The 25408-nt window shown below is 50.8% G+C and overlaps 1 protein-coding gene across 3 annotated transcripts in view; it reads right to left on the bottom strand.

The window, feature by feature from the left end:
• The window catches only part of SSBP3 (single stranded DNA binding protein 3), a 55763-nt gene that overhangs the window by 19837 nt on the left and 10518 nt on the right, over positions 1–25408 (bottom strand). For all 3 annotated transcript variants that reach the window (XM_071750068.1, XM_071750067.1, XM_071750069.1), the window contains exon 5: positions 251–340. In XM_071750068.1, the coding sequence (XP_071606169.1) occupies positions 251–340 (90 nt within the window). The remainder of the gene's footprint in view (positions 1–250; positions 341–25408) is intronic.

Raw genomic sequence — 25408 nt, 5'->3', positions numbered from 1 at the left:
GTTGTAAATACACAGTAACCTCTTCGAGGGAGAAAGAAATTCACTTTAAGGCCATGGAAAAAAAGAGAAAGCAAACGTGGAAAGGCAGCAGAATGGGAGTTACTCCTAGCCAGGTCAGCTACACGGGCATGCTGCTTCCCCGAGCATCCCTTTGGAAAATAAAACCACAGGCACGACAGCGCTGACACCCAGAGCAAAAGCCAACACGTGCATGGTGAGGAGTCAAGCATCAGGAGGAGCATCAGCCTACCTGGAAGAAACCGGGCGGGATGGGGCCCCCGGGCATCCCGTCGTTCGGGGGAATGTTTCCAAGCACGGGACTCGGGGCGGCAGCTGCGCTCTGTGGGGAACAAAACCAGGACAAACATGGTGGGTTTTGGGTTGGGAGTAGAGAAAACCAAAACACATTTTAAAAAAAAGATGTGTCTCTCCTGCCACACCACACTGAGACTGTTACCTCCAGAGCATCTTTCCCCCACAGGGGAATGAGCAGAGGATGCTCGGAGCCAGAGGGGCACCAGGCTCTCCAATTCACCCATGAAGAAGATGGCTGAGCAATAGCCAGGGATAATTCTGGGGCTTATTTATTCATTTACCCAGGCATTTGGTCTCAGTAATCCACTGAGGAGCCTCATCCAACACGTCACTTCAGGCAGAAGCTGTTTTAAGGCATTTTAAATGCTTCTTTTACCCCACCTCCCCCTCCTCGCCAGCTGAGTTCCGCCCTGCAAAACAGATGCCTCCTTGACCTCACCAGCCAAGGTTTTCCTACAAATTCCCAAATTCATGGCACCCCATCTGTAGGGTCACGTTCCCCCTCATACCTCCAAAGGATGAGCTGCCCAAGTGGCTGCAGCCCTGAAAAGGAAGGACAGGGGGGGACACAGGGTACCCAGACACCCTGCTTGCTCCTGCTCAGCATCTCTATTTGTGTTTACTTTCTCTCTGTGATGTACAATGAGATTTTTCTGGTGCAAGGAGCAGCTCTGGAAGTGTTGAAAGATGAGCAACATGGGAGGCTTGTACCCAAAAGGAAAACAGCTAAGAAAATGGATAATTTTTCTCTAAAGACCACTGCAGGCAACAGATCCCTGTTGGGCTAGAAGTCATACCCATACCACTGCAGTGTACTCCTGTTTACCCATTGCCAAATGAACCCCCATTCCTAAGCCAGTTACAAGACAAGGGACTGCAAGTGATATTAATTGGGTTTGGATCACTGAGCTGCTCCCTCCTCAAATTTTTACGATGGATTTACCCACCTAAAACCACATGGCAGGGTCAAGGAAAATGGTCCACCATGAAAAAAAACGGGTAGAAGATTTTTTCCACTGAGGAAATGCCATGAGCAGATGGGTTACACGTGAGCATGCTGCTCAGGCTTGGTTTTACCCCAAAGCTTGGAGTCCCCACAGCTCCCTCAAACCCCATGTCCCCACAGCAGCTGAGCCAGTCTTGGACCTTGACTGCATCTGATGAGAGGAGAAGCTGGGATGTCAGGACTTGGGCAGCACAGAAAATTAAGTATTACTATGAAGGATTACAACTTGTCAAGGTTGGACTCCCACATTTGGCTGGGAATTTGGCTATTCCAGACCAGAAAGTTGAACAGAGGCAGGAGAGCATCAGGCTCACCTCTACTATGTGCTTTTCTGGGGGTATTCCTCACACTTCTCCTCCACCCTGTTCTCTGGCATGAAAGGGGATGAAGGCTAGGACTATGCAGGATGACCCAGCTGCTTTTCCCACCCCAGAATTTCAGAGCTGCAAGCACCAGAGACAACAGCATAGGTTGATTACCCCCAGAAAAGATCCCCTTGCTGAAATAACTGGGGTCCCCCTGAGGCTAAGGGGTCCTGGGCCCCAAGGCACAGCCCACACCACGCTCCCCCCGTGCCCCTGAACAAGGCTCCCTGAGCAGCCCTCCCCACATTGACAGCAAAGGCCAGATCTGAGTGTTTTTACAGTTAATAAAAAAAAGGAAAAAAAAAAAAAAAAAAGTCCTGGCAGGAAAAATAAGCCTGCCCGTTCCAGGCTCTTTTTATACATCAGACGGCAGCAAAAATAGACGGGAGAGGGAGTGAACCCAGTTCTCCCCCTCCCTCTATCCCCCCAAGTGGGTCAGCTATAAAAGTAAAACCAAGTCTTAATCCAAGGCCATGAACATATTGCAGTTTCTCTGCAAAGCAGATGACGGTTCTTAATGCAAAAATATATAAGACCAAGCCCCAAACTGCAGCGAGCCCATTTGGAATTTCCTTTATTAAACCCTCTATCACGCAAAACGCTTCTCTCCCAAGGCGGCGAGTGCTGCAATAAAGCTGCCAAGGTGATATTTTATGGTTTCAAGAGATTTCCAGCACGCCATAATCCTTTGCTGGGGGAATCTCCCAGAGTGAAATGGATCCCGAAGCGGTGCGGAGCGAGGACGGGATCCAGGGGGAACGTACGCTGCTGCTCTCCCCCTTCCCTCTCCAACAGGGAGCCGAGGGCAAAGCAGCCAAAGAAAATTTTGAAGCAAAATGCCCATTTTTTTTCCCCCCCACAAAACCACGGAGCATTTTTCCACGTTAAACACCCCAAAACCTCGCCTATGCCTTCGCGGCGCAAACGGGGATTTAAAGTTCCTCGCACATGTGGCGCTTGGCAGAACTTGGTAATTAAAAACCCACAAGTGCCCTGAGCATATTGTAGGATGGGAGCCAAATTGGTCAGCCCTTGATGAATGATTTACAAGGCTGCGAAGTGACATTTTATTTCTTTTTTATTCCCCTCCCCATCACCGCCGCTAAGGTAAACACCGAGGCACCTTTAGCCCTGCAGAAGCAATGGGAGCGTAGCCACGGCTGGAGCAGCTCTACAGAACCCTGGGCACGTGCCAGAGAAGGAAGAAAAAGGGGGAAAAAAAGACAGTGGGAACATATTTCCCAAACCCCAAGGGTGAGCACCCAAACCCGAGGGCTTTCCAGTGAGTATTTCCAAAATAGCAGGGCTTTCTTTTGCCTTCCCAGCTTTCCCCACCTGGCTGCTTTTCACCATTTTGGTTCAGAAAACGTTTGGTAAACCAAAAGCACACCCAGCCACACGAAGGTCCTCATCAACACGTGATGCTCCAAATTTCCTTCTACCAAAGCATGCTGCCTGCAACCAGCAAGGAGAGCCCTGGCACAGCCAAGCACACCGGCTCGTTTGCCTTTTATTAGATGGTAAATTTGCTCCATGCTGGAAACAAAATGCAGTTCCCTGGGCACGCGTATATAGTTCTATCCACACACATACCTATATACATATATATATATATTTAATTTCATTTTTCCCCCATATGTTGGATGTTTCCCCCCTTTTTTTGGTGGAAGCCAGAGGAATATGGCAATCTGGATCACCACGTTTCGTTTCCAAACCCAAGCTCTCAGTTAACACACCAGCTTGGTACGCCAGCAGATGCCGTCTAAGCCTTTAAATCGCACACTAATTGCACTAATTGAGCTAACAGTCTCTGTTTCGTCTCCCTACCCTGAGTCAACCAGCGTCTTCTGGTACTGCTGTAGAGATCCAAGCTGTTGACTGTAGTGTTATTTTGTCAGCCATTAAACGATTCATCAGAGTCATTAATTGATTTATTACCGCTGCCTGCGAGTATAGCTTTGCAAATAAAGAAGGATGGAGGTCAGGAGGCAATGGAAATCGGACAAAACAGCACAACCAGGAGCTGGGTACTTGAATTATTGGTAGGAACCCGCTCACACGGGATGGCTGGCATCAGGTTATGGGGAAAATAATGGGGGAAAAAAAAAGAAAAAGATGTGCTGTTTGGTTGCGCTGCCAAACCAGGAAGGTTTTTCAGCTAAAAATCTATGTAGGACGTAAAGGGGCTATTAAAACCATCTTGTTTTCTTGACCTAATCCTTGGGAAGAAACCAGGTTATTCCACTATATTAACTCCATTTAAAAGGGGCAGGGAAGGGCACTGGCATGGCTGCACTGAGCAGCTCCCAGCCCTGGAGCATCCTGAACTGCCCCACCCACATCCCGGTGTCACCTGAATTTGCTACCCTAGGCAGGCTGAGCCACAAGCAAGTCACAGCCCTCCTCTGCTGGTCCTACAGTCCCGGGAGGAGCTGCAGAGTGGTGTTTTTATTTATTTACTTCTTTTAACACGGAGCTGAGGTCTTTGCTAGGCGGGAGGGTTTGGTGAGTGCAGGGTGCGGTGAGCCGTTTCCTGCCCCCCGCCCTGCCGCAGCCTCGACCCGAGAGGAGCCATGAGGCACCACCAAGGAGAGAGGGTTTGGGGGGCCGAATTTAAAAAAAACTGAGGGTGAAATCACCACCAGCAGCAGCCCCCCCACTGCTCCCAGACCTGAGGAACCCCCAGTAATAAAAGGCTTTCTGGATGCACTGTCTGCATAGCAGCCCTTGGGATGGGATCCTCCCTCCCCATCCCATCGCTGAACAAGACACCTGCAAGAGCAGCTCAGAGGTGATGCACCCCCACACATCCCCCCCTGCAAGGTTCCCAGTGTCACAGTGAGCCTGACAGGGTGGCAGGGCACATGCCAAACCTGCCACCCACCCAAACCTGCCACGCTTCACCAACACTAGTGAAGGCTCCTACTAACGATGAAACCCAGTCCCTCATTGGTGGTTTTTGATGCTAAACACAAGCTCATGTCCCCACCACACACTGACAGTGAGCAGCTTTGGGATGCACAGGCAGCTGCAAAGCTCACCCCAGCATCCTACAGCTGGTCTTCACCAAACGTTGTTTGGTTTGGTTTGTTTTTTTAAACAAAAATAACCCCCACACAGTGGTGCAAGGCTCTAGCAGGCAGCAGGATGCTCCCTTCACGGGAAGCACCACCAGCACCAGCCATCCTGCCAGCCTCTGCCTCTGTCAACCTTGTAGAGAGGTGGGGAGAGCAAAAAAGTCTTCACAGCACAGACCTGAAACCAAACTAAGGATAGCTGGACATCTACTTTTTCAGTTCAAGATGCTTTTGCTCTTGCTTTCCACCTCAGAAGAGTCAACTGGAGGATTCTGGCTGCATCTCACACCTCACAGCCACAGTGGGAGCAGCACGAGGCACTCGAAGGGCAGCTGCCTCCAGTGTGGGGATGCTGGGGACATGCTGGTGATCTGGTATCTATCTGTCTCCTTTGATTTTATTTTTTTGCCTAGGGCACAGGCTTTGGAGCCTAAAGGAAATATCAGCGTGCAGGTCAGGACTTAAGCAGGCGACGTAAACACGTAATACGGAATTTAATTGGACTCCTGGTAAGCCTTTTCATCTCATTAAAGCTGCCTTCATCTTATAGAGCCAGGTTTTAAATTTAATAATAGACCCCACCCACACCTCACAGTAACCCGATTAATGCTGGAGAGGACAGCACACACTGACCACTTCCTCAGGACCAAGCCCTCGGATGCTCTCCTGCATCAGTCCCCTCCACAGGTGGGTGCCAGCATCTGTGTTGCATCAACCAGCATGAAAACAAACAAAAAAACACCAGCCCACTGCAGCTGATGAGAGTGCCATTGCTGGTGGGCACCCTCTGTGGCACCCACTTCAAAAGCTTGGGTGGGCTCAGGGTGTTTTTGGGGCTTGGCGTGGATACGCAGGAGACCTTCCTGCTTCCCCCAGTGCAAGCCACTTGGCTGGATGCTCCAGCAGACAAAACCAACTGCTTTGGGTTTCTTGTAGTGCAAAAGGTTAAAAGGGATTGGGATGAAGCCATTGGTAAGAGGAAGATAAATTAAAAAAACACCCAAAAAAAAGATTCAGTGGGCTCGTAGCAGTATGCCCATACCACCTAAACACCATCACCGTGCTCCCGTGGGACACTGAGCCATACATACAGGTTCAGATTAATTATACTCCTCCGTTAGTGTCAGCTTTTTGTGGTTTTTTTCAATACATCACCTGCAAGCAGCCCGGCTCAGGAAGCCCCAGCACACAAAGCCCCAGCGTATGCCCCGGCTGGCAGCAACCACACTTGGCCACTTTTTTTCCCCCCTCTTTAAAAAGAAACAACCCCCAGCTCTGTATTTTCCCTGAGCATTAAAAACAAAACAAAAAGGCACAAGAGTTGAATAGTGTTTCAAGCTAATACAGGGCGGGTTTTTTTTGCTTTTTTTTTTCTTTTTTCCCCCTCTCCTCCTTGTAAAGGATAATCTGAGACAGCAGCTCCAGCCACAAAACAATAGGATTTTAATCTCTTAAATCGGCGTCCCCCTTATCCCCGGGAAGGAAACCCCTTCAGTCATTTACAAGTTTGTAAATAAGGCTCTTGGTAGCATCTCGGGGACATCTGCTCCGCCAGCCCGGCAGCATTCCTGCTAACATTTACAAACATCCTTACGCAAACACCCAGCGCGCTCTGCTGAGCTGGCTTGCTCTAAATATATCCCAAGGAAAGAACTTGGCAGGGCTGCAAAAACTTCACAGCAACCAAATTAAAGGGGGACGGGGGAGAGAGAGGGGGAAGGGAGGGGTGGTGAGCACGGGAGGTGTGGAGCAGGCGAAACGCGATGAGGTTTTGCACGCCCGCCTGCGTGGAAAGGGAAACTTCTGAGAAGTTAAGTCAGGCTTCTTTGGGAAGGGCTTTGCAGAGATTGGGTGCATGGATGCACCCAAGACCTGGTATTTAGGGATGCCACGGGCATCCCTGATGTGCCCTCTCCCATCCCCAGCCTGGAGTGAAGGTGAAGCTGAGGGTCTCGGCTCTCCCGCTGCCAGCATCTTCCCTCAGAACAAGACCCACGTTCAGTCCACACCTGAAAACCAGTGTGTGAACCTTTCCCACAGCCAAACAGCTCAGCTGGATCTTGTGCAATTAGCAGCCTGGAAAACGCTGTAAATACACAGGTATTAATTACTATCAATTCTCCTCTAATAATTCTACCAACAGACAGGCCCAGGCTCTTTTCCAGCAATCGATACCATCCATTTCAGGGTCCACCTGCCAAAAAAGTTATATAAAATAATTATATAAAACTTTCATTAGATAATGCAATTGCTTAGGACTATCAATCTACTGCTCACTTATCAGTGCAGGATGCTCAACTTGACCGAGGGACACCGTGCCACTGCCACTGTGCAGGTCCTTGCATCGATGACCTGAATTTTCTCCTCCACCTGGCACCTCATGGTCCCCCCTGGATTTGTACCAACACAAGCTTCATGCAAAGCTTAAAGAATCATTTCAGATTTTAAAAACTTAATAATGATTTTCTTTAAAACCAAAAGGGAGATAGACCCAGCGAGTAAAGCCCCTGGGAGAGGTAATTTGATACAGTTTTCTGCAAAGCTGTGATGGTTAAAAGCAAGATAGGTGCTTACTCCCTTGTGGTGCCCCTTGCTTTGCACCACTGGGGTGTAATTATGTGGGGCTGTTGGATGCTCATCAGCATGGTCTCACCTTCCACCCTCACCTTAACCATGCAGATGAAATCAAGTCCTCTCCTTAATAAGCCTTTGGAAAGCTCAGATTAAGGACAAATAATGCCTCTAAAAAAAATGGTAATAATTTGGTGATGAGGTGCTAGGGAGGCTGCTGGCATCAGCAGCCCGGCTTCTGCTTCCCAGCGCCTCTACAAATCACTGCTCCTCTGCCTTCTGCCTCCTCCCAGACTGAAACTGCCAAGTGAATTTTGGAAGGGGTTACAAGAAAAGCAAGATTTAAAATGGTAATCTAATTTAAAAGAGAGAAAAAAGTAGTATCTAATCTGTGGCTTTAGGAAAACGCTGGGGCATCGCACCGTGCGCATTTGAAAAAAAACAGTTTTAACTTGTCCCAAGGATTTATTAACCACTAACTAGGATATTGTTAAACCCATTGGCTTGCTGGTGCACTGCAAAATATCCCAAAGGCATCCAGCACCCAGCAGCACTTTCCCCACTGAACGTGGGAACAGATTAGAAATATATATTTTTTCAATTTTATTTTTGCCACCTTGTGTTTCAGCTGGCTGATCCCATCGGCTGCTGTTTGCCATCAAAAATAATGTAAAATAAGCTGTGCTGTGGCATGGTGATGCCCAGTACCCAAGCCTCATTCGCATCCAGGGAAGCAGGTGAGGATCCCCTGGTACCAATGAGATGGAAAACACTGTGACTATTCCCCAAAAAACATCCATTTCCATTGTTTGGGAAGCGAAATGCTGTGGGATGGAGCAATGACACCCCAGCACAGCATCCAGACCTTCCCCATCCTAGACCAGGCTCCAGCTCTGCCCCGCGGGAAAACATCCCTGTTTTCTCCATCATCTCCCCGCCGCAGGGGAAAGAGAGGAGGGAATTAATGCAAATACTCCCATTCTTGTCATGCACTTGAATGCCAAAATATCCCATTTGCTTAAGCCTATTTTACTGCTAGCAGCTGCCCCAGTATTATTCCCCGACACCAAAGGCAAAGGGCAAAAGAAGTTGGTCCGGAGCAGGTGAACACCATCTGCCTGTCCCTGACAAGATGCTGATGGCCACCATCTTCATGTAACAACACAAAAAAACATTTGAATGCCTGCAAAAGGTTACAGCAGTGCTTAAAGTGCCGCTTGTAACCTTTTGCAGGCATTCAAACAGGGTTTTGTGCACCTACAGAGGTGACCAAGCACCCACCCCCACTCGCAGCGGCCCCAGATGGATGAACCTGCTGATATGTGAAGAGTAAAGTTTTCTCATAATGAAGCTCTTTTAAAAAATCACGATAAATTATAATTAACAATAAAAAAAATCAAGAATAAAATCTCCTCGTCTGCCAAAAAGGCAGGTTACAGAAAAATATAAATGAAAAAAATAACTCATTTTTAACAAAAGTGGCTCTGTTGATGTTTGGTGATGCTTCGCAGCATCTTCTCTGCATGGAATCTCCTATGAAATGTGCTGGTGGAGGGATGGAAATGCTTTAAATCAAGGCAGAGGTGGCAGCTGACTTAAAAAAAGGGCTGTGACTTGCTGCTCAGGTACAAAGTCCAGCACCTGGTGTAAAACCTGGTGAGGTGGATGGGAGGAAGACCGTGGACTTTGCACAGCAGCAGCCGTCACCTCTGTGGGCAGACCCAGGGCAGCTCGTCAAGAGCCTTAAAATAACAGGGATGGATGGAATTATTGCCAGTTTTGAGAAGTCCTGGATTGGGTAGCAATGACAGCTGTGGGCTTTTGTCCCCCCCATCACCCAAACAACTTCTATCCTATGGGACCCATCCTACAGAACCCATCCTGTAGGACCCACCCTCCTGCCAGCATTGCCAAGACAAGCCCACCAAGCTTCTGCACAGTCAATGCATCCCAACGTGCAAGTATGGACTTGGAAGTCCTTTGTGGGGCTGCAATCAAGCTCCAAGAGCTGACCTGGTCCTCCACGAGGTTTTGCAGAAAAGGAAACACCAGGATGGCACAAGGAAAGCTGCTGGCAGTCTCCAATCCCGAGCAAGGTGGGTTTTGTGATTAAGTGATGCCCTCGATGATGTGCCTGGAGAAAAGCTGTTGCACCTCAGCACAACTACTACCAGTTCCAGGGGGAAGTTTTAAAAACAGTCAAAATATTCTGCCCTCCATGCAGTGCTTTACACCAAAAGTGTACTGCCCAGGCAGTACGAGACCATCCTGCACACCATAGGAGCAATGCTGACCCTTCTGCTGCTGATGGGGTCCCGCCAAGTGCCATATCCCAGGCTCACCCATGCTCCTGGGGAGCACTGAACACCACCAAGGTTCTTACTGGGCAGGTTTAAAATCCCGAGCAAACAGCTCAGGTTTGAAACAGCTCAAGGGAAGATGCCACACGTGGGTGTGAGGCGGTGGCAGGAGGAAAATCCCATCTCTCCTCACTGCCTGCTGGCGCCAGATCCCACCATGGGCCATGTCCATGGCTTTTCCCTGGCAGCACGGAGGCACCAAGGGCACAGCCAAAACCAAACCAGTGCCCAGAAAAAAAAAACAAAACAAACAACCCCAGAAATCACCCTGGCACATGTGCCAGGGGGCAGAGATGAGGGGTTTTGGGGAAGGCGGGGGTGGAAGGGGGATTGCAGCAACTTTCCCCTCCTCTCCGCTCATCTAATCCTCCGGGCTAATCCCTTCCAGCCATATGGAGCCCTCACATCCCAAAACCAGCCTCCAGGAAGCACCCATGGCCACCCCTCCACACCCCTTATCCCCCCAGGAGCAGCACTTCAGACCTCAAAAGCAATGTATGGGTGGGGAAAGGGTCTGAGCACCCTCCAAAAAACCCCTCAGGAGATGCTTCCCTGCAGCAGCCCCCCAAACAGAGTGGACACGCAATGAAATAAAACACTAAAAATACTCTTTCAACCCAGGTGAGTGCAGCCCCCGTGTCTGTTTTTCCCCCTCTGTTAAGAGCAGGGATTATTTATTGCAGTTATTTGTGGGTGCTGCCCCCAAAAAGACTGTTTCCCAGGTCTGGTAATTGCTTGAGGCACTTGAAAATTAATAGAGCAGCTAGAGCAGAGGACAGGAGGAGTAAATCTGACGTAAGCCAGCAGGTAATTCAGCTTTTTTTCCAAGAACTGGTGGTTTTCAAGACCAGCAAGAGCCAGGGGCTAAGCTAGCTCAGAAGGGGTGCAGATCTTCCCTGGGAGGCTGGGATTTTCCAGGTGGATGGGAAAAGCTTAATTTACAGAGCATTTTAAATATTATGGCATGTTCTGGAGAAGAGGTCCATATCCATGGGAAGGGAAAGAATGGCATGGCTGCACCTCCAGCCCTGGTTTCTCTTGCTTACCCCTACCAGGGATAGGAAACACAGCTCCAAAGAGGCCCCAAGTTTTATTTATCTTAACACCAGATTTCCATGTTGCTTCAGCACCACTAGCAGCAGCAGTTTGGGTCTGGCCCAGCTGTGGGGCTTCCCTGTGGAAAAGTCCCTGTTGGGGTCATGTAACTCAAGGAGCAACCTCACAAGGTGCACACCAGGCTAGGGGAGGATTTCTGATAAAAAATATAGGTTTTCTTTTTTTTTTTTTTTTTTTTTTTACATTAGCCACTTTTTTTTGCTGCATGCTGATAAGAGTTGTCAGGTCAAACTCCAAGGTATGTTATCCTTAAAACTTACAAAACCTTAATGACTTCACTTCTAAGAGCACCTCTCCCCCTCAAAATAAGGAGGTTAATACAACATTCCCCCCCCCCCATTTATGAACTGAGAGCTGTTTGAAGCTGGCTCTGGAAGGACCCAATAAAACCAGCATGCAAACCCCTGCCCCCTGACCCAGCAATAAACTACTACGTGAGGCAGGAAAACTTAAAGTCTTGAGAGCAAGGAAGAGAAAAAAAGAAAAAAAGAAAAAAAAAAAAAAAGAAAAACCAAGGAAAAAATTGGCCCCAGGCTTTCAGACAGCAGAGGGGGGGAGGGAGGGATGTGAGAGCACTGAGCATCACTGCAAGGTCTTGTTTAGACTGGCAGCCACGGGGAAAACCTGGTTACAGAGCTGGCAAGCACAGTCCGAGGGAAGGATGGGGATGATGAGGGGAGGAAGGGGACAGGCACGGTGGCCACAGCCATGAATTGCTGATGGAAACTTCCTGATGGCTTTTTCTTTATCTTTTTTTTACATCCACAATGTAATATCCATAGGTCCTGGTCTCCCTGCAGTCACAGCACCTCAAAGAAATCACAAGCCCCAGCACCCCACCAGCAGGTCTGCACCCCCCTCTCTACTGGTGACATGCTCATGGGTGCCAGGTTGTGTCCCCATCCTCGTGGCAAACCCTCCTGTGGTCCCCAACAAGCACCCCACGACCTCCTGGGCTCTGACGGCTGCTGCCCCTCATCTCCCTGGGAGAAAAACACCCCCAAACCCCACAGGCAAAGCCCAAGCCCTCTGAAAAGCAGAGGATGCCCCACAGCACTCCAGGTTTATTTTTTTCCAAAGGCTCCCCATGCAGAGAAGGGCCCCCTCCATCTCCTTCCACCCCAGGCACCGGCTTTTGTATCGCCTTGGCTGGATTTTAACTCCCCTCCTGGAGCTGGGGCCTCCTCTGCCTGCAATCCCTGTGGATTTTACCTCCAGGCAAGAGCAAGGGGAAAGAAGGGAAAAAAAAAAAAAAAAAAAAAAAGGAGGGGGGGGGTCGAGAGGGGGGAGCCCAGAGCCATAAAAGAGCCTGGTAAAAACAACAGACTGTGGCTGGGGGATAGATGCAGGATGGCTTTAAAAAAGCACACCAGCGAGGAGAGTTTGATGGCTCTGCCAAAAGGAAAGAAGTGTCTTCCCATCTTCCCACTTGCAAACAAGAGTTAATTATAGAGGGGAAAAAAAAAAAAAAAAAAAAAAGGCCCAGGAAAGTGTTAAAACCATCTGTGCCATGAGGAAGAGGCTGGGGCCAGGCAGGCGAAGGCAGCAGTGCTGACAGCTGCTGTGTACAGGCAGCCTGGACTTCTCCCCCCTGCTTCCCCCTCGACATGCAGTGCCATCCCATCCCTGCCATCCCATCCCTGACATCTCATCCCTGACATCCCATCTCATCCCTGCCCTGCCATCCTTCCCATGCCACCCTCCCAACCTGTTCCTGCAAGGTCCTACCCATCTCGCACATGCCATGGGTACTCAGCAGGACCCTCCCAGCAGCCTCCTTTCCAGAGGGGTGTCCAGGGCAGGAGCTCCAGGTTTGGTGGACAAGGATACTGCTGATCCCAAGATGTGCCCCAGGGGGCACAGAAGGGTCATCCCTGGCATGCACACTGTAGCCTCACCGGGAGATGGATGGGGCTTGGAGCAACCTGGTCTAGGGGAAGGTGTCCCTGCCCATGGCAGGGGGGTTGGAACTAGATGATCTTGAAGGTCCCTTCCAACCCAAACCAGTCCACGATCCTATGGACTTGTCCTCCACAAAGCATCACACTCACCCATGCTAAGGAACAGACAATTCAGCACCCATTCTCACCCTGGGGAAACAAGGCCTAAGAGATGATGCCCAGAGCCCTGCACTCACCAGGGCTGAGAGGACAGATGGATGGACAGACAGAGGTGCCTCCACCCGTGGGAAGGTTGTGGGAGGCCAGAGACCAGCCCGCCTGCCCTGACCCCGCCACGGATCCCAACCACTTCACAAATATTTACTTAGCTGCTTTTTAAACAAACCTGAAATGCCAGAGAGTTTAAAGTCCATGTCCCAAACAGCTCCTGCATCTTGCTCCTGCCTGCCCTCGGGCCCACCAACCACCTGCCTAGGAGAGCCTCGAGGTTCCTGCACCCCCCTCCTGATCCCCAGATTTTAAGGAAACTTCAAGAAGGGTCCTACCCCAGGGCAACCCTTGTGCCTCCTGCTTTGGTAAGGACTTTCAGGCTGGATGATGCCTGAACACGCAACCGGTGCCTTTCAGAGGAGACCTCATGCTGATGAGCATGCATATAGATTCACCGCAGAAAATAATTAGCCATAATTAAGGGCTTCTGGTTTATGGCTCCAACAATTGTTTAAACTGCAGAGCCCTGCTCAAATTAAGTTCAGGACTCACCAATAAATATTTCTTTACTGTGACATGGTTTTGTTTCAAACTCCCGCTCCGAGCAGTTGCTCAGATTGGGGCCAGAGCTGCTCCTCCTGCCAGGAGGCACAGGACACGGCCTCCAAAAACCATTCTTTTGGAACCAGCCCCAAAATCATGCTCTATTGAAGCAAAAGCTTGTTGGAGGTAAAAGAAGAAGGAACAGTAGAGAAAAAAAAAGCCAGGAGGTGTAGAAGACAAGAGTGGATGAAGAGCAAGAAGGTGGACAGATGGCTCCGTGTCATGACGTGGGCAACAACACCTGTGGCGTGGCTGTATCAGCTGGAGTTTCAGCTCACCAAGTTGGAGGAGCAGTCTAAGACTCTTCCACACAGCATCTCCTCACCACACCAGCTCCCACCCCACCTGTGGTGCTCCCTCCCTGTGGACAACATATGGCACGTCTCACCTCATTAGAGCCATAACTAGCAGAAATAATAAGCAAGTTTGGTTCCTTTGCCACCACGTGATGTTTCAAGACGGCAACCAACACACAAAATTGCACTACAGAAGCAGCTCTTCAGCAGTGAGGTTTTTTGGTGTCGCCCCAAAACCCTCCTCCCAAAGCCAGCCGTGGTCCTGCAATGTGCCCCAGCCTGGGAGAGATCACCTGGGCAAAGTGGAGTTAAGATTTGAAGATCAATATTCACATTAAGAGATTCTGGCTGTGAAAGACCTTGCTGCCAAGGTGCCCAGGTGCACTCAGAGGGCACCCATGCAACTGTGCTTCTGGAACAATGAGCTGGACAAGAGGGAGTTCCAGGCTGCTGATACAGGATGCAGGAACCACGTGTGGGTGGGAACCCGGGAGCAGCTCCACCAGACATAGGCTGAAAGTTTTCTTTCATCAACACTTTAATTAAGACCAGCCCTCCCTGAGCACTGGTGAAGAGGCAATCTATTGGTCTGCCACTGCCCACCATGCCATGATGCTGGGCTGCCATGCTGTGATGCAGTCCCACCACACCACACCAGGTCCAGGACAAGAGAGGAGAAGCCCATATGATGGCCTGCACAGGAGCTCTGTCCCCAGCATGGTGGGGATACCATGTGGGGATGCTGGCCCTTAGCCTAGGTAGCTTCTCCTCTCCAAGGCAGGTCCTGGAGCCACCTCAGGGCCACCCAGCATGGAAAAGCTCATATGTTGCTACAAATCAGTACCAACTCATTTCTTACCAACTAATTTCTTACTGTTTTCTTCGAGAAAAAGGGATGTTTCTCTGCACGGCTGCTTCTCCCAGCAGACAAAACCTCAGAACATCCTGGGAGTAAAACCCTGAAGCTGCTCTGTCACCCAAAAGGACACGTTCAGGACACGTTCTGGCTCCTACCACTTGCAAGGTTTTTCTGAGTACGATCTAGGAGCAGCGTGGGAAGCACACGGGGAAAATAGCCATATCATAAACCAACCCAGCTTTATGACCTGAACATTTTAAGATGTAGCAGAAGCCTTTGTACTGTGGCCGTAACTGCAATATATCAGTTGGCCATCGCTTCCACCAAGATCTAGAGCTCTAGATTTTGCAGCAAAGGCTGACTTAAAAGACCCATATCAAATACATTATGATACCACCACTGCTTCCCGTTACCCACACGGATGATTCAATTAATTTAAAAACAGCAGTGAAATTTAATTTTGCCATTAACCCTGCAATCTCCAGCGACCACCAGCTGGGAGGATGGAGATCACCTGCCTGAGTTTGGGTGGACTGGAGGGGTGAGAGGAGAGTGAAGGGATGGAAAGCGAGGAGATATGTAGGGGAGTGGAGAAATAGGGCAAGGTGGGATCTTTTTTGGGGCAGAAGCATAGGGAAGTTTGCAGAAGACAGGGCAGGGAACAGAGGAGGGGGCACTGAACAGTGCCTGCAAAGGGCTTTATTCAGAACAGCCTCTTGAGGAAAAGCTTCACTCTCCTCCTCCCCCCAGAGGAGAATTCACATGGTCCTACATAACTCCAAAGACAAACACAAGATGCAGAACACAAAACACGCTGGTGATCGCCTACCAGAAGGGGAACCACCAGACCCTGCCTGGGTCTCATCTTGGATCCATCAGCAGGGCCAAGGGTTAACAGGAACAGTCAAATGGAGCGCGAACTCCATCAAGGCAAACTGTTCCTTGGAGGAGGGGGGAAGGTTGCCCTTAGAGATTTCCAGTGCTGGTTGGCTCAGGCCTCGGGTTAAGCAGAGCTCACCCGTGGCTTCATCATGCAGCCCAGCTTGGTGCGGAGGGGCAGCACAGAAGGGACACGGCTGCCCAATGAGCTTTCCTCCCTGACACGTGGCCGGAGAAGAATAGTTAGCCCAAGCAGAGCCCTCCCATCTGCTTTTGTTTTCCAGTCTTCAGTCCTGGGCTCCACTAAAGCCCCTGAAGTCACCGGGCATCTGTTCTCCTCCACCCATCGCAATCTGCCAGCCACCGCCGCTCTGACAGCCATCCATCACGCCGTAATACGCTGACCACGAGACCCAGTGGGACATCATTTTCAAGTCAAATGCAGCAGTTAGCATAAAATAAAAGCATCGCCCTGGTTTGGGCTTGCTCTTTTTTGTTTTGGTTTGGGTTTTTTTTTCCCTTTTCTTTTTTTGGGTTTTGTTTTTTTTTTTTTTGACGATTCCACAGCTGCAGCGAGGGACTCTGCATGCAACAAAAGTGAGGAGGAGGAGGAGGGGGGGGTGGAAAAGGCACAGGAAAATGGCAATTCTACTCTTCTGAGTCATAACAATTATGACGTTGTGATAAGAAACGTTTTCTATGAATTTTTAAGTACCAGTAATCCTGTTTTGCAATTGTCCCCCGGGAACAAGGCGACAGATTGAATGGGGCTGACAGTTATTTCCATCCTGACGAACACGGCTCCGACGCGCCGTCTCCTCCCTCCAAACTTCCCAGCTTGGTGTTCAGCCCACCACTTCGGCTCAGGTTTGTTTGGTAAAAGCAAAGTGGAGCTGGCTTGGCCACTGGTGTGACCAAGGCCATCCCCACATACCCTGCAAAAACAGCCCGCTGGCCCCAAACCCCAAGTGTGCACTTATTCGCATGCCCATAAAGCAGAACTGCTCTCCAACAGCAGGCACGGGGTGAAAATGCACCCACGGAAGCTCCTTTTCCTTCCACATGCAGCCCTCCCCTTGAGAAACCTTCAGCTGTGAGCTATGAGGTCAGGTCAAGCATCTTGGTCCCTCCTGGTCCAGCCACAGCAAAGACCCTCAACTGGGTCCGGGAAGATGAGGATCAAGAGGGAAGAGCATCGCTTGATGTTCCAGTGTTTGAGACTCCAAAATTTCCATCACCACCCTAAAATCCTGCAGATGGATCTCCCTGACACTCGAACGGGCTGCAGGAGAAGGCAGCCAGGAAACACACCTTTTTGTTCAAGTCTTTCAGACCGGGGAACAAAACCTGTTCCTTTTACCTCTTTTGTAAAATGAGCTCCGTCATCAGAATCTGTGCCGAGGAGTGAATTTGTTTTGCAGAGGATCAAATAAATAATGGATGACGAAGGAAAGCTGCCACAGCGAGACTGCTCACGAGATGCTCTGCTCTGTGCAGCCCTTCCTGACAAGCTCTTTCTCATGGTCCCTCGTGCAGGTGCCAGCTCAAGCCCCAGCCTTGGAGATGCTCCCCAAACCTGGGTACCAAGGGGTGCACCAGGCAAAGCGGCGCACTCCAGACATCACTCCCTTACAGCTGTTGTCTTCAGCAGCCCCTATGGGTGACAGGGATGTGTTTTGATTGCTGCTAAGCACAGAGAGAGGCAAAATGTGCTCATACCTGGGGTATAGGTACAGCCCAGCACTGAACAGTGCACCTGGAGGGAAGCTCAGCTCACCACCCCCCACCAGCAGCAGCCATCCTCAGCCACCAACCCTCCATAAGGCTCAATCCTTTCAATAATATGTTTAAAAAAAAAGTTAAAAAAAAAAAAAGTTTGTTTCCCTGTGAGCAGTCACCCCATACCTTTTCCACCTAGAACTGCTCCATGCCACCATGCCAGCACACTGCACAAGAGGGGATGATGCCCTGTGCCCACCTAGGAAGGAAGCCTGGGCCTTTAAGTGCTATACAGCCAGAAGACATTAAAAGCAGCCTGTCAATTTAGATGCAAATTTATTTTAGATGCGACAGAGGGCTTACAAAAGAAGGTGTGCTAGGGTGCTGTTTGCTTCTGCTAAGGCTGATGTGATTTGACTCCCAGGCACTGAATGGGTGTTGGGATGGGTGACAAGGGAGCTTGAGGGATGGGCACCAGGATCCAGAGGCCTCTGGATCAGTCCCTGGATGAAACCCAGCTCCATAATGACCAAAAACCCTTAGCCTGAAGGCCGTGCAAGCTACTGCCACCAGAGAAGTGCAAGCACAGAAGTGTGCACACACACCACCACTGCCTCCTCCACACCTCTTCCTGGCAAGTCATCCTCAGTCCAACACCACCGAGACCAGCATCCTTTGTTTTCTGCTTTGTTTTCCTTCCCCCAAGCCTGGGCAGCCCTCCTCCTCCTCCCCATCCTCACCACCACCACCCCAGGGCCAGGCTGCAGCCCAGCAGGTCCCCGGGGCGGTTTCTCAGAAAGCAAAACGGTTTCTGCAGAAAGTTGGGCAGCTTGGGCCAATAGCAGGAGTTCCTTTAATCAACGTAAATTGCATTTTCTGCAGATAAGTCTCCTACTCTCCACTGCCAAGCCAAAGCCAGCCTGGACGGCAGTAAAGAATAAAAAAAAAAAAAAAAAAAAAAAAACACACAACACAGCCCCCCCACACCTCCCCCCTCCCCCCCCGGAGGCTGCAAAGTCACCGCAGAAGCTCGCGGGGTGATTATTTATAGCCTTTCCCTCTGCAAAAGCCAAAAATAATTGTTCCAGCCCAATTACCGAATTTCTGAGCTCTCGGCTCAGGGGTAGCCACAGAAGAGCCTTGAGCTGCTCACAATTAGCACCCGGAGAGGTGGGATGGCCAGTGGTGGCTGGCATCTCCTGAGAGCCGGCACGGCGGCGCTTGCCAGGTTTTGGAGAGAACGTGGCCCAGGAAGGTAACCTCCGTGGGGTTGAGTGGGGGCTCCAAAGTGGCTCCCCATTAAATCATTTCTACTGAGGTTTTGCTGAGGTCTCTGCTGAACATCAGAACCCCCCGTGAAGGCCAGACCACGGACACAGGTGGGGAACACACGTAGGGGAACGTTGAGTTGGGTTCCTTCCACTCTGTCCTCCTGAAGCTCAGCATGACCAAAAGCCTTGTGCAGCACCTGGCACCATCAGCAAGACTGAGATGACTTCCCAAGCCATGTCTGCCATCCCTCAGATCCCCATCCCTCTTTATGAGCCCTCTGGTTTTGTTTAGAGAGTGTTTTCCTCCTCCCTTGGCTCAACCCACTCACACCACCGCTGCCTCTTCCACCGGCAGTGAAGGCAAAGAGGAGCAAACATTGTGCATGGGAAGAGAGGGAAAGAGGCAGGAATCTGCTCTAAGTCCCCCTTTTGAAATATACACTAAAAAAAAAATTACATACATACATCAAAAATGCTGGTGGCCAAGGGGCAATCCAGGGCTTCAGAGATGCCATGCTTGCAGTCAAAACTCATCTCCCAGGTTGGGTATCACACCTTTTAGGGATCTTCATCTCTTGACGACCCCATAAAGAACAACCTAACCAACTGTAACCCAGTGCTGGGAGGTCTCAAAAACATACCCATTTTGTAAAAAGCAGGTAAAGCAGAGGGAAACCCAGCTGCTCTGGTGGCCCCAGCCAAAGAGCCAACAGGAGCCTGGCTGTGGAGAAGCCAGAGATGTTTCCAAAGCCAACCCACAAGTAAACATGTTTGTTTCTTTTTAGCAACAGCCTAAAATTTTTCCACACTGGGGAAGGAGTTTTCCTTCAGTACCTCCTTTGGGTGGACCAAATGTGTTGTGCTGATCTGCTCAGACAACAACAGCTGCCTGAGGTCCCCATGAGGTGGACCCAACGCTGCAAAGCACCCAGTTGCCACCACGTGCTTCTGGTTCAGGCAGCCAGTCAAGCTTCAAATGCTTAAAGAAAAAAAACACAGCAGGTTTTGAGCACCCACAATGTGCCCTTTTCCTTCTGCATGGACTCATCACACCCCATGCTTTGTCCCAGAGAGCTCTTCCTCCCAGGTACAGAGGAGAGGGAGAGAGGGGGGGGGGATCCTTGGAGATCCCCTCCATGGGACGCCTCCAACCAGCACCATCCAACTGAGCTTCAAACCTACCTAGAGGACCACCTAAGCCCCAGCTTGGATGGATAGGAGGTGGGGGGACCCCATCTTCACCCCAGCAAGCATGGTTCCCCCCTCCCCGGGGCGGCTGCGCCGGCTCCAGCCGCTCCCTCAATCCAAGAGGAGCAGATGGCAGGCGCAACACTTACGGCTTCGCTTTCCAGCCGCCACGGCAGAGCCTCAGCGGGGCGGAGGCGGGGAGGGAGGGGGTGGGGGGAGATGGCTTTTTCTTAAATTTTTTTTTCTCCTTTTTTTTTTTTTTTAAATATTTTTTTCCTGGGAGTTTTAAATTTTCTTTAAAAAAAATTAATAATCATTAAAAAATTAAAACAAAACTCCACACATCTAACCGGGTGCTTGAGAGCCCCTGGCAAGCAGAGCGTGGTGCTGGGCATTCTGTCCGTGCTTGGGGGACCAGCTGACAGCCTGAAATCCCTGTTGAGAGGGACAAATCCTGGAAAGCCTCATGAAGCAGAGATAGGGGGGAAAAAAAGGGATGAAGTGATTAAAGAAGGGCTTTCTAGGGATTCTGCTAGCTCGCCTGGATTTCTTCCCCTTTGATGGCTCATTCCCTGCTCACCCATGGGCAGCTTCTGCCTCTGCCACCCCGGCAAGGTGGTCAGAGAGTTTGGAAAAGCATGTTCTGAGTGAAGGAGACCTGGAGAGAAAGCCAAGCCATGTTTTGGCTTGGACATCAGTCCTCCTGTCTTCACTGGTTCAGATGGAGCAAGGGAGATGTTGCCACCTGGGGCAATCAGGGACATCCACCAGCCTGGGGACCAGAGCTGCCCCGGTGTCCCATGCCATGACACACCACGTTCCTTGTGTCCTACACCAATGGCTCAAAGCAGTTTGGGTTTGTTTTTTGGTTTTTTTTTTTGTGCTTCCTGGTGGGTACCAACCCCTAGAATGAGGCTGGGAAACCATAAATCTGGGCATCGCAGACACCAGATTGCTTTCAGCAGCCACGCTCCGCACAGAGCTTGGTGATAAGTAACAAAAAAGTCTGCGCTTTGCGCCGCTGATTTCTTGTCTGGGGATGCATAAAACCTGGGAGATGACAGATCTGCACCTCCATCCAAGAGCATCCCCGTGCTGGCTCTGCTGGAGAGGCAGATAAACAAAGGCAGCTCTCCCCGGCGTCCGCAGGCAGCTGCCACCACCACCGTGGAAGGAAAAAAAAAAAAACACACCACAAAAGAGGTCTGAACCACCAGGATCAGCAGGAACGGGATGCTCCTGGCGCTATCCTGCCCCTTTTATTCCCTTGGTAGCCACAGGGAGCTTGGCCCTGGCCCCTCGGGTACCTCCCGACCACTCAGCATCGCGTGGTGACGTGGAAAACATCCCGGTTTTGGGCATGGAAAACAACCTGGTCGTGCCAGCAAAGAGCCCAATGATGGTTTGGACCAGGCTGAAGGAGTTCTGAGCCAATGGGTGTGACAGGCACTCGCCTGGATCCCAGGTGGGACACAGAGAAATCCAAGCACCCATCTGATGGCACACAGGGGCTGGGGGAGGTCATACACTTGGCAGGGAGGCTTTCTGATGGGGCTTCTCAATTTAGATGTCCTCACTACTGGCAAGAGGGCTGGGTGCTCACAGGGGATGGTTGGGACAGCAAGGGAAAAGGGAGCAGGCTGGGAAATGCCAACTTCAGGATGTTTCCAAGAAAAACAAACCAAAAAACAAAACAAAAAACAACAACAAAAAAAAAAGGCCGTGGCTGCAGCACCAAAACACCCAGGTCTTGGCCCATCCATAGGAGGGCATGGGCTGGTGGTGCTCACCTGGCCTCACTGGCTCAGAGCAGCCTATAGCTGCTGGAATAACACTGCCAAATCCACCTTCCCTCCCCAAAAATGCCTGCTGGACCCCAGCACCTCACCTCCATCCCCTTTCCCTGCCACTGCAGACCCCCACTCCCTCTTTGTGCCCCACCAGTTTGGTGTTCAAGCCCCAGCTCCCAGCATCAGAGCCCCACTGCTGGGCTTCAAGGGGCAGCACGGACCCCAAAATTGGGGGTCTGGAAGCGCCAAGGAGAGCTCCAGGGGGCAACAAGGGTCGTCTCACCAGGTCTTGGCAGCAAATCCTTGGGGAAGAAGGAAGGCAAAGCAGGAACCCATCTTTGCAACCCCAAAGGTGAATCATTAGCTGCGGGAAGCCCTCACCTCTCTCCCGAGCCACCAGCTCCTGGGACACACCAGCACCCAGGGAAGGGGAGCAGGGAAAGGGGTCACCATACTGTTGGCCCCCCCGGGGCTTTGCCAAGGAATGCCGGGGGCGGCAGTGGGGGGAGCAGGCGAGGCGGCGAGGCTGGGAAGGGAACCAGCTGGAGAGCCGCAGCCTCATGAAATAATGAAATGCCAAACCAACCCCTGCATCTTCCACAGTCTCTCAGGTCACCTACCAGATTAGGAGGCCTGTTGCTAAGGCAACCATATCTTGCAAGTGCTAGCTGAACTTCCCCATCGTTTTTAACCCTTTAAGGAACAAAAAAAAAAAAAAAAAATAAAAAAAAAGAAAGAAGAAGAAGAAAAAAAAAGAAAGGGGGAAAAAAAAACCCCAAACCATAAAAATAAAATAAAGTAATGCCAGTGATACAACTGGCGGGAGACCGGTGGAGGCAAAGGGGAGAGGGGGGGCAGCTGGGGAAGGGAAATAAAAAGAAAAGGAGCCCCAGCAGCCGCCTCCTGCCCGCTGCACGCCGGGCTGGCTCCCTTCCAGGCGGGTAATAAAATTATTCGGCATCCACGCACGCACGCGAGACCCGGCAAACTTTCGATGCGCCTGGCACGGCAACGGGGAGGGGGGAGGACATAACCCCCCCCCCAAAAAAAACCCCCAAACAAACAAAAAAACCCAACAAAAAAGTCAGGTTATGCGTATGAAACCTGGCGCAAACAAAGCCAAAAATTGAACTTTTTTTTTTTAAAAAAAAAAAAATAAAAATACAAGCCCCGGCGGCCTCGCAGACGCTGGTGCTGCGGTGAGCAGGCGGCAGTCCGGCGCCACACGGGAGGGGACAGATGGTGTGGGGATGGAGGTGATGGGTGCCCGTGGCCACCCCGGGTGGTTTGGCTGCAAGCAAGGGGTGTGAGCACCCACAACGGGGGCACATGGCTTGTGGTCTGCGATGGTACAATAAAATAAAAGTAAAAAAAAAAAAAAAAAAAAAAAAAAAAAAAAAAAAATAAAAAAATTGCCCCCTCGCCACTCTGGGGGGGGGGGGGGTCACTTTATGATGGGGATGGAGATGTGATTTCCTCCTCCAGGTGGAAAAAAAAAATAAAACAAAAAACATTTTGAATGCACACATAAGCAGGGAGCCGCAGATAGAGCAGCTCGGTGGGGTAACAGGGAGCAAGAAGGGAGAGGGAAAAAAAAAGAATGGAAGGAGCAAGGCAATGCACTGGCAGCACAAGAGGATAAAAAAAAAAGAGGAAAAAAAAAAAAAAAAGGAGGGAGGGGAGAAAGGCATGGAAACGAGGAGAAAATGTGGAGCAGCATAAATCAGCGCATGGGGGGAGCCGGGGAGGCACAGCAGCACGTGCTGTGCTCCAAGCGTGTGGGCAGTGCATGACCAGCTCTTGCCCAGGAAGTGAACCAGCCCCATGGACCAAGGAAAGAGGCCCCCACCCCCATGAGAGGCTAATTCCATGTGGGGCACCACCCAGTACACCATGGTTCTCCTGTTAGGATATCTTTGGGAAAGAAAAAGCCTCTGCTGGCATCGATGCAGAAGATGCTCGATGGCAAAAATTGAGGGGATCCTCCTTTTCCCACCCCCGCATCAGGGTGGGGACAGCAAGGGGGATAATTCCTGCTGAATTCCCCTCAAATGAAGGCAGAAAGATGGAAACTTGCTCCCAAAGCCACCCTCTTCCTTCCCCACTGCTCCAAAATCACAATAAAGGGAGGTGCAAGGGTCCATGCAAACCTGGCCCCGCTTTGCTCTGGGGCTGCAGTGAGATGGGCTCATGGCTGGGCACCGAGGGGGTTCCAGCACTGCCACCCAGCTCTGGTCCTGCCCTCCAACCTCACCCCTGAACCTTGCCAACTGGCAGGAGAAACTTAATTAGCCACGTCCATCAAGCCCAAACATCTGTAACCAGCAAAATTTACAACCAGAAATAAAGAGGAGTGACCTTCGGCGGTGCTGAAAGACAGTTGGGTTCTTGTATTACAGCGGCGGGGACAGGCAAAATTCATTATCTCTAACAGCCGACCTTACAACCAGATTAAACACAGAGGCACCAGTTCCATCTCTCTGGACCTGCCACCGTCCCTGTCCCAAGCATGGGAAGCTCCCCTCTGCCACAGACCCCATGGCTGCAAATTCAGCTGTTGTTCACACCCGTGTGCATCTCCCTCCAACCCAGCACAGACAATACAGTGGGGCTCATCCCACTCCACCAGGCTGAAAGGGTCACATCCCTCTTGGTCTTTCTCCAGGGAGATGCTCACCTTCCCCATGAGCATCTAAGGAGTACCAGCTCCTCTCTGCACCAGTGACACCCAGAGCTGGTGCTGCAGATGTTTCCTCACAGGAGGCAAAGGAAAAACACCTGGTTTCCAGCCCACAGCCAACCAACCAGAACACATCCCTCTGGAAATAATCATCATCATCATCCCAACCCAACACATTCCTCAACACGAGGGCTTTTGTCCTGAAGATGCAGCCAAGGCTTTCACCTCTGACTGTGAGATGCACACAGTGCCAATCACCAGCCAGGGAGGGAGAGCCTGTTATTTTCATCAGAAGATGTTGTCTGTGGGGATTTTCAGCTGCCAGCCAGGAGAAACAAGCCACCAGAGAAAACTTGAGCCTCCTAATAGCTTTTTCTTCATCAGCCCCAGGCCTGGCAGTGGCTGAAGGGCAGCTTCTTCTCCAGAAGATGAGCACCAGTGGGGCCAGCTGGTTTCTCCCATGAGCAGCAACAAGTCAAGCTGCTTGGAAAACACTTAAAAGTGGGGGGGGAGTTTCAAATGGACCAGGCGGATGGTGCACGGTGCTGGAGCAACGGTAAAAGTTAAAATTAATTAGCTGGCAGGATGACAAAGAAGCCATTGTGCAGCACAGTGGAGCAATCCAAGTACAAAGGCTTTATAGAAGTCATGTTGAAAACTCCTTGATGACTTCAGGTAAGGAAGGACAAGCTGTCAGGACGTGCCACAATGCCCTGAAGGGCTCTGGGACAAGCAAGTGTGCTTTTAATGATGAAATGAGCCCTGGGAACCCCAGCCTGGACTTTCTCTCTAAAAAAGACTGACAACAAATTGAAGCTCCAGAGTGTTACCGGTGCTGTGACACCCAGGATACAACAAAACCATCTGGTTTGGGTCTTCCCATGGAAAACTATGCTTGAGCTAGGCTGAAGATGTCCATGTGCAACACGGGCCAGCCTTTGCTTCCTTGTGTGCCCCCATCCCCAGCCATACTGCACCAAGCACACCCCTGCTGAAAGCTCCCCTGATGAGACCACACGTCCCCTGCCTCAAACCAGACCCCCATGAGGGTCTTACAAAACCAGACCTACCTCTTGGTTCAAGCTTCGGCAGAGGAAGACCCCCCCCAACAGCCAAGAGGTCTCCATCACCACCGGGAAGATCCAGGTTCTGCTCCTGGGGGAGGAGCATTGCCACCTCCCAAGCTGATGGGGATGTGGGAG

The sequence above is a fragment of the Heliangelus exortis genome, chromosome 8 (assembly GCF_036169615.1).
Source record: "Heliangelus exortis chromosome 8, bHelExo1.hap1, whole genome shotgun sequence".
Lineage (NCBI taxonomy): Eukaryota > Metazoa > Chordata > Aves > Apodiformes > Trochilidae > Heliangelus > Heliangelus exortis.
This window is presented reverse-complemented; position numbering and strand designations above follow the sequence as displayed.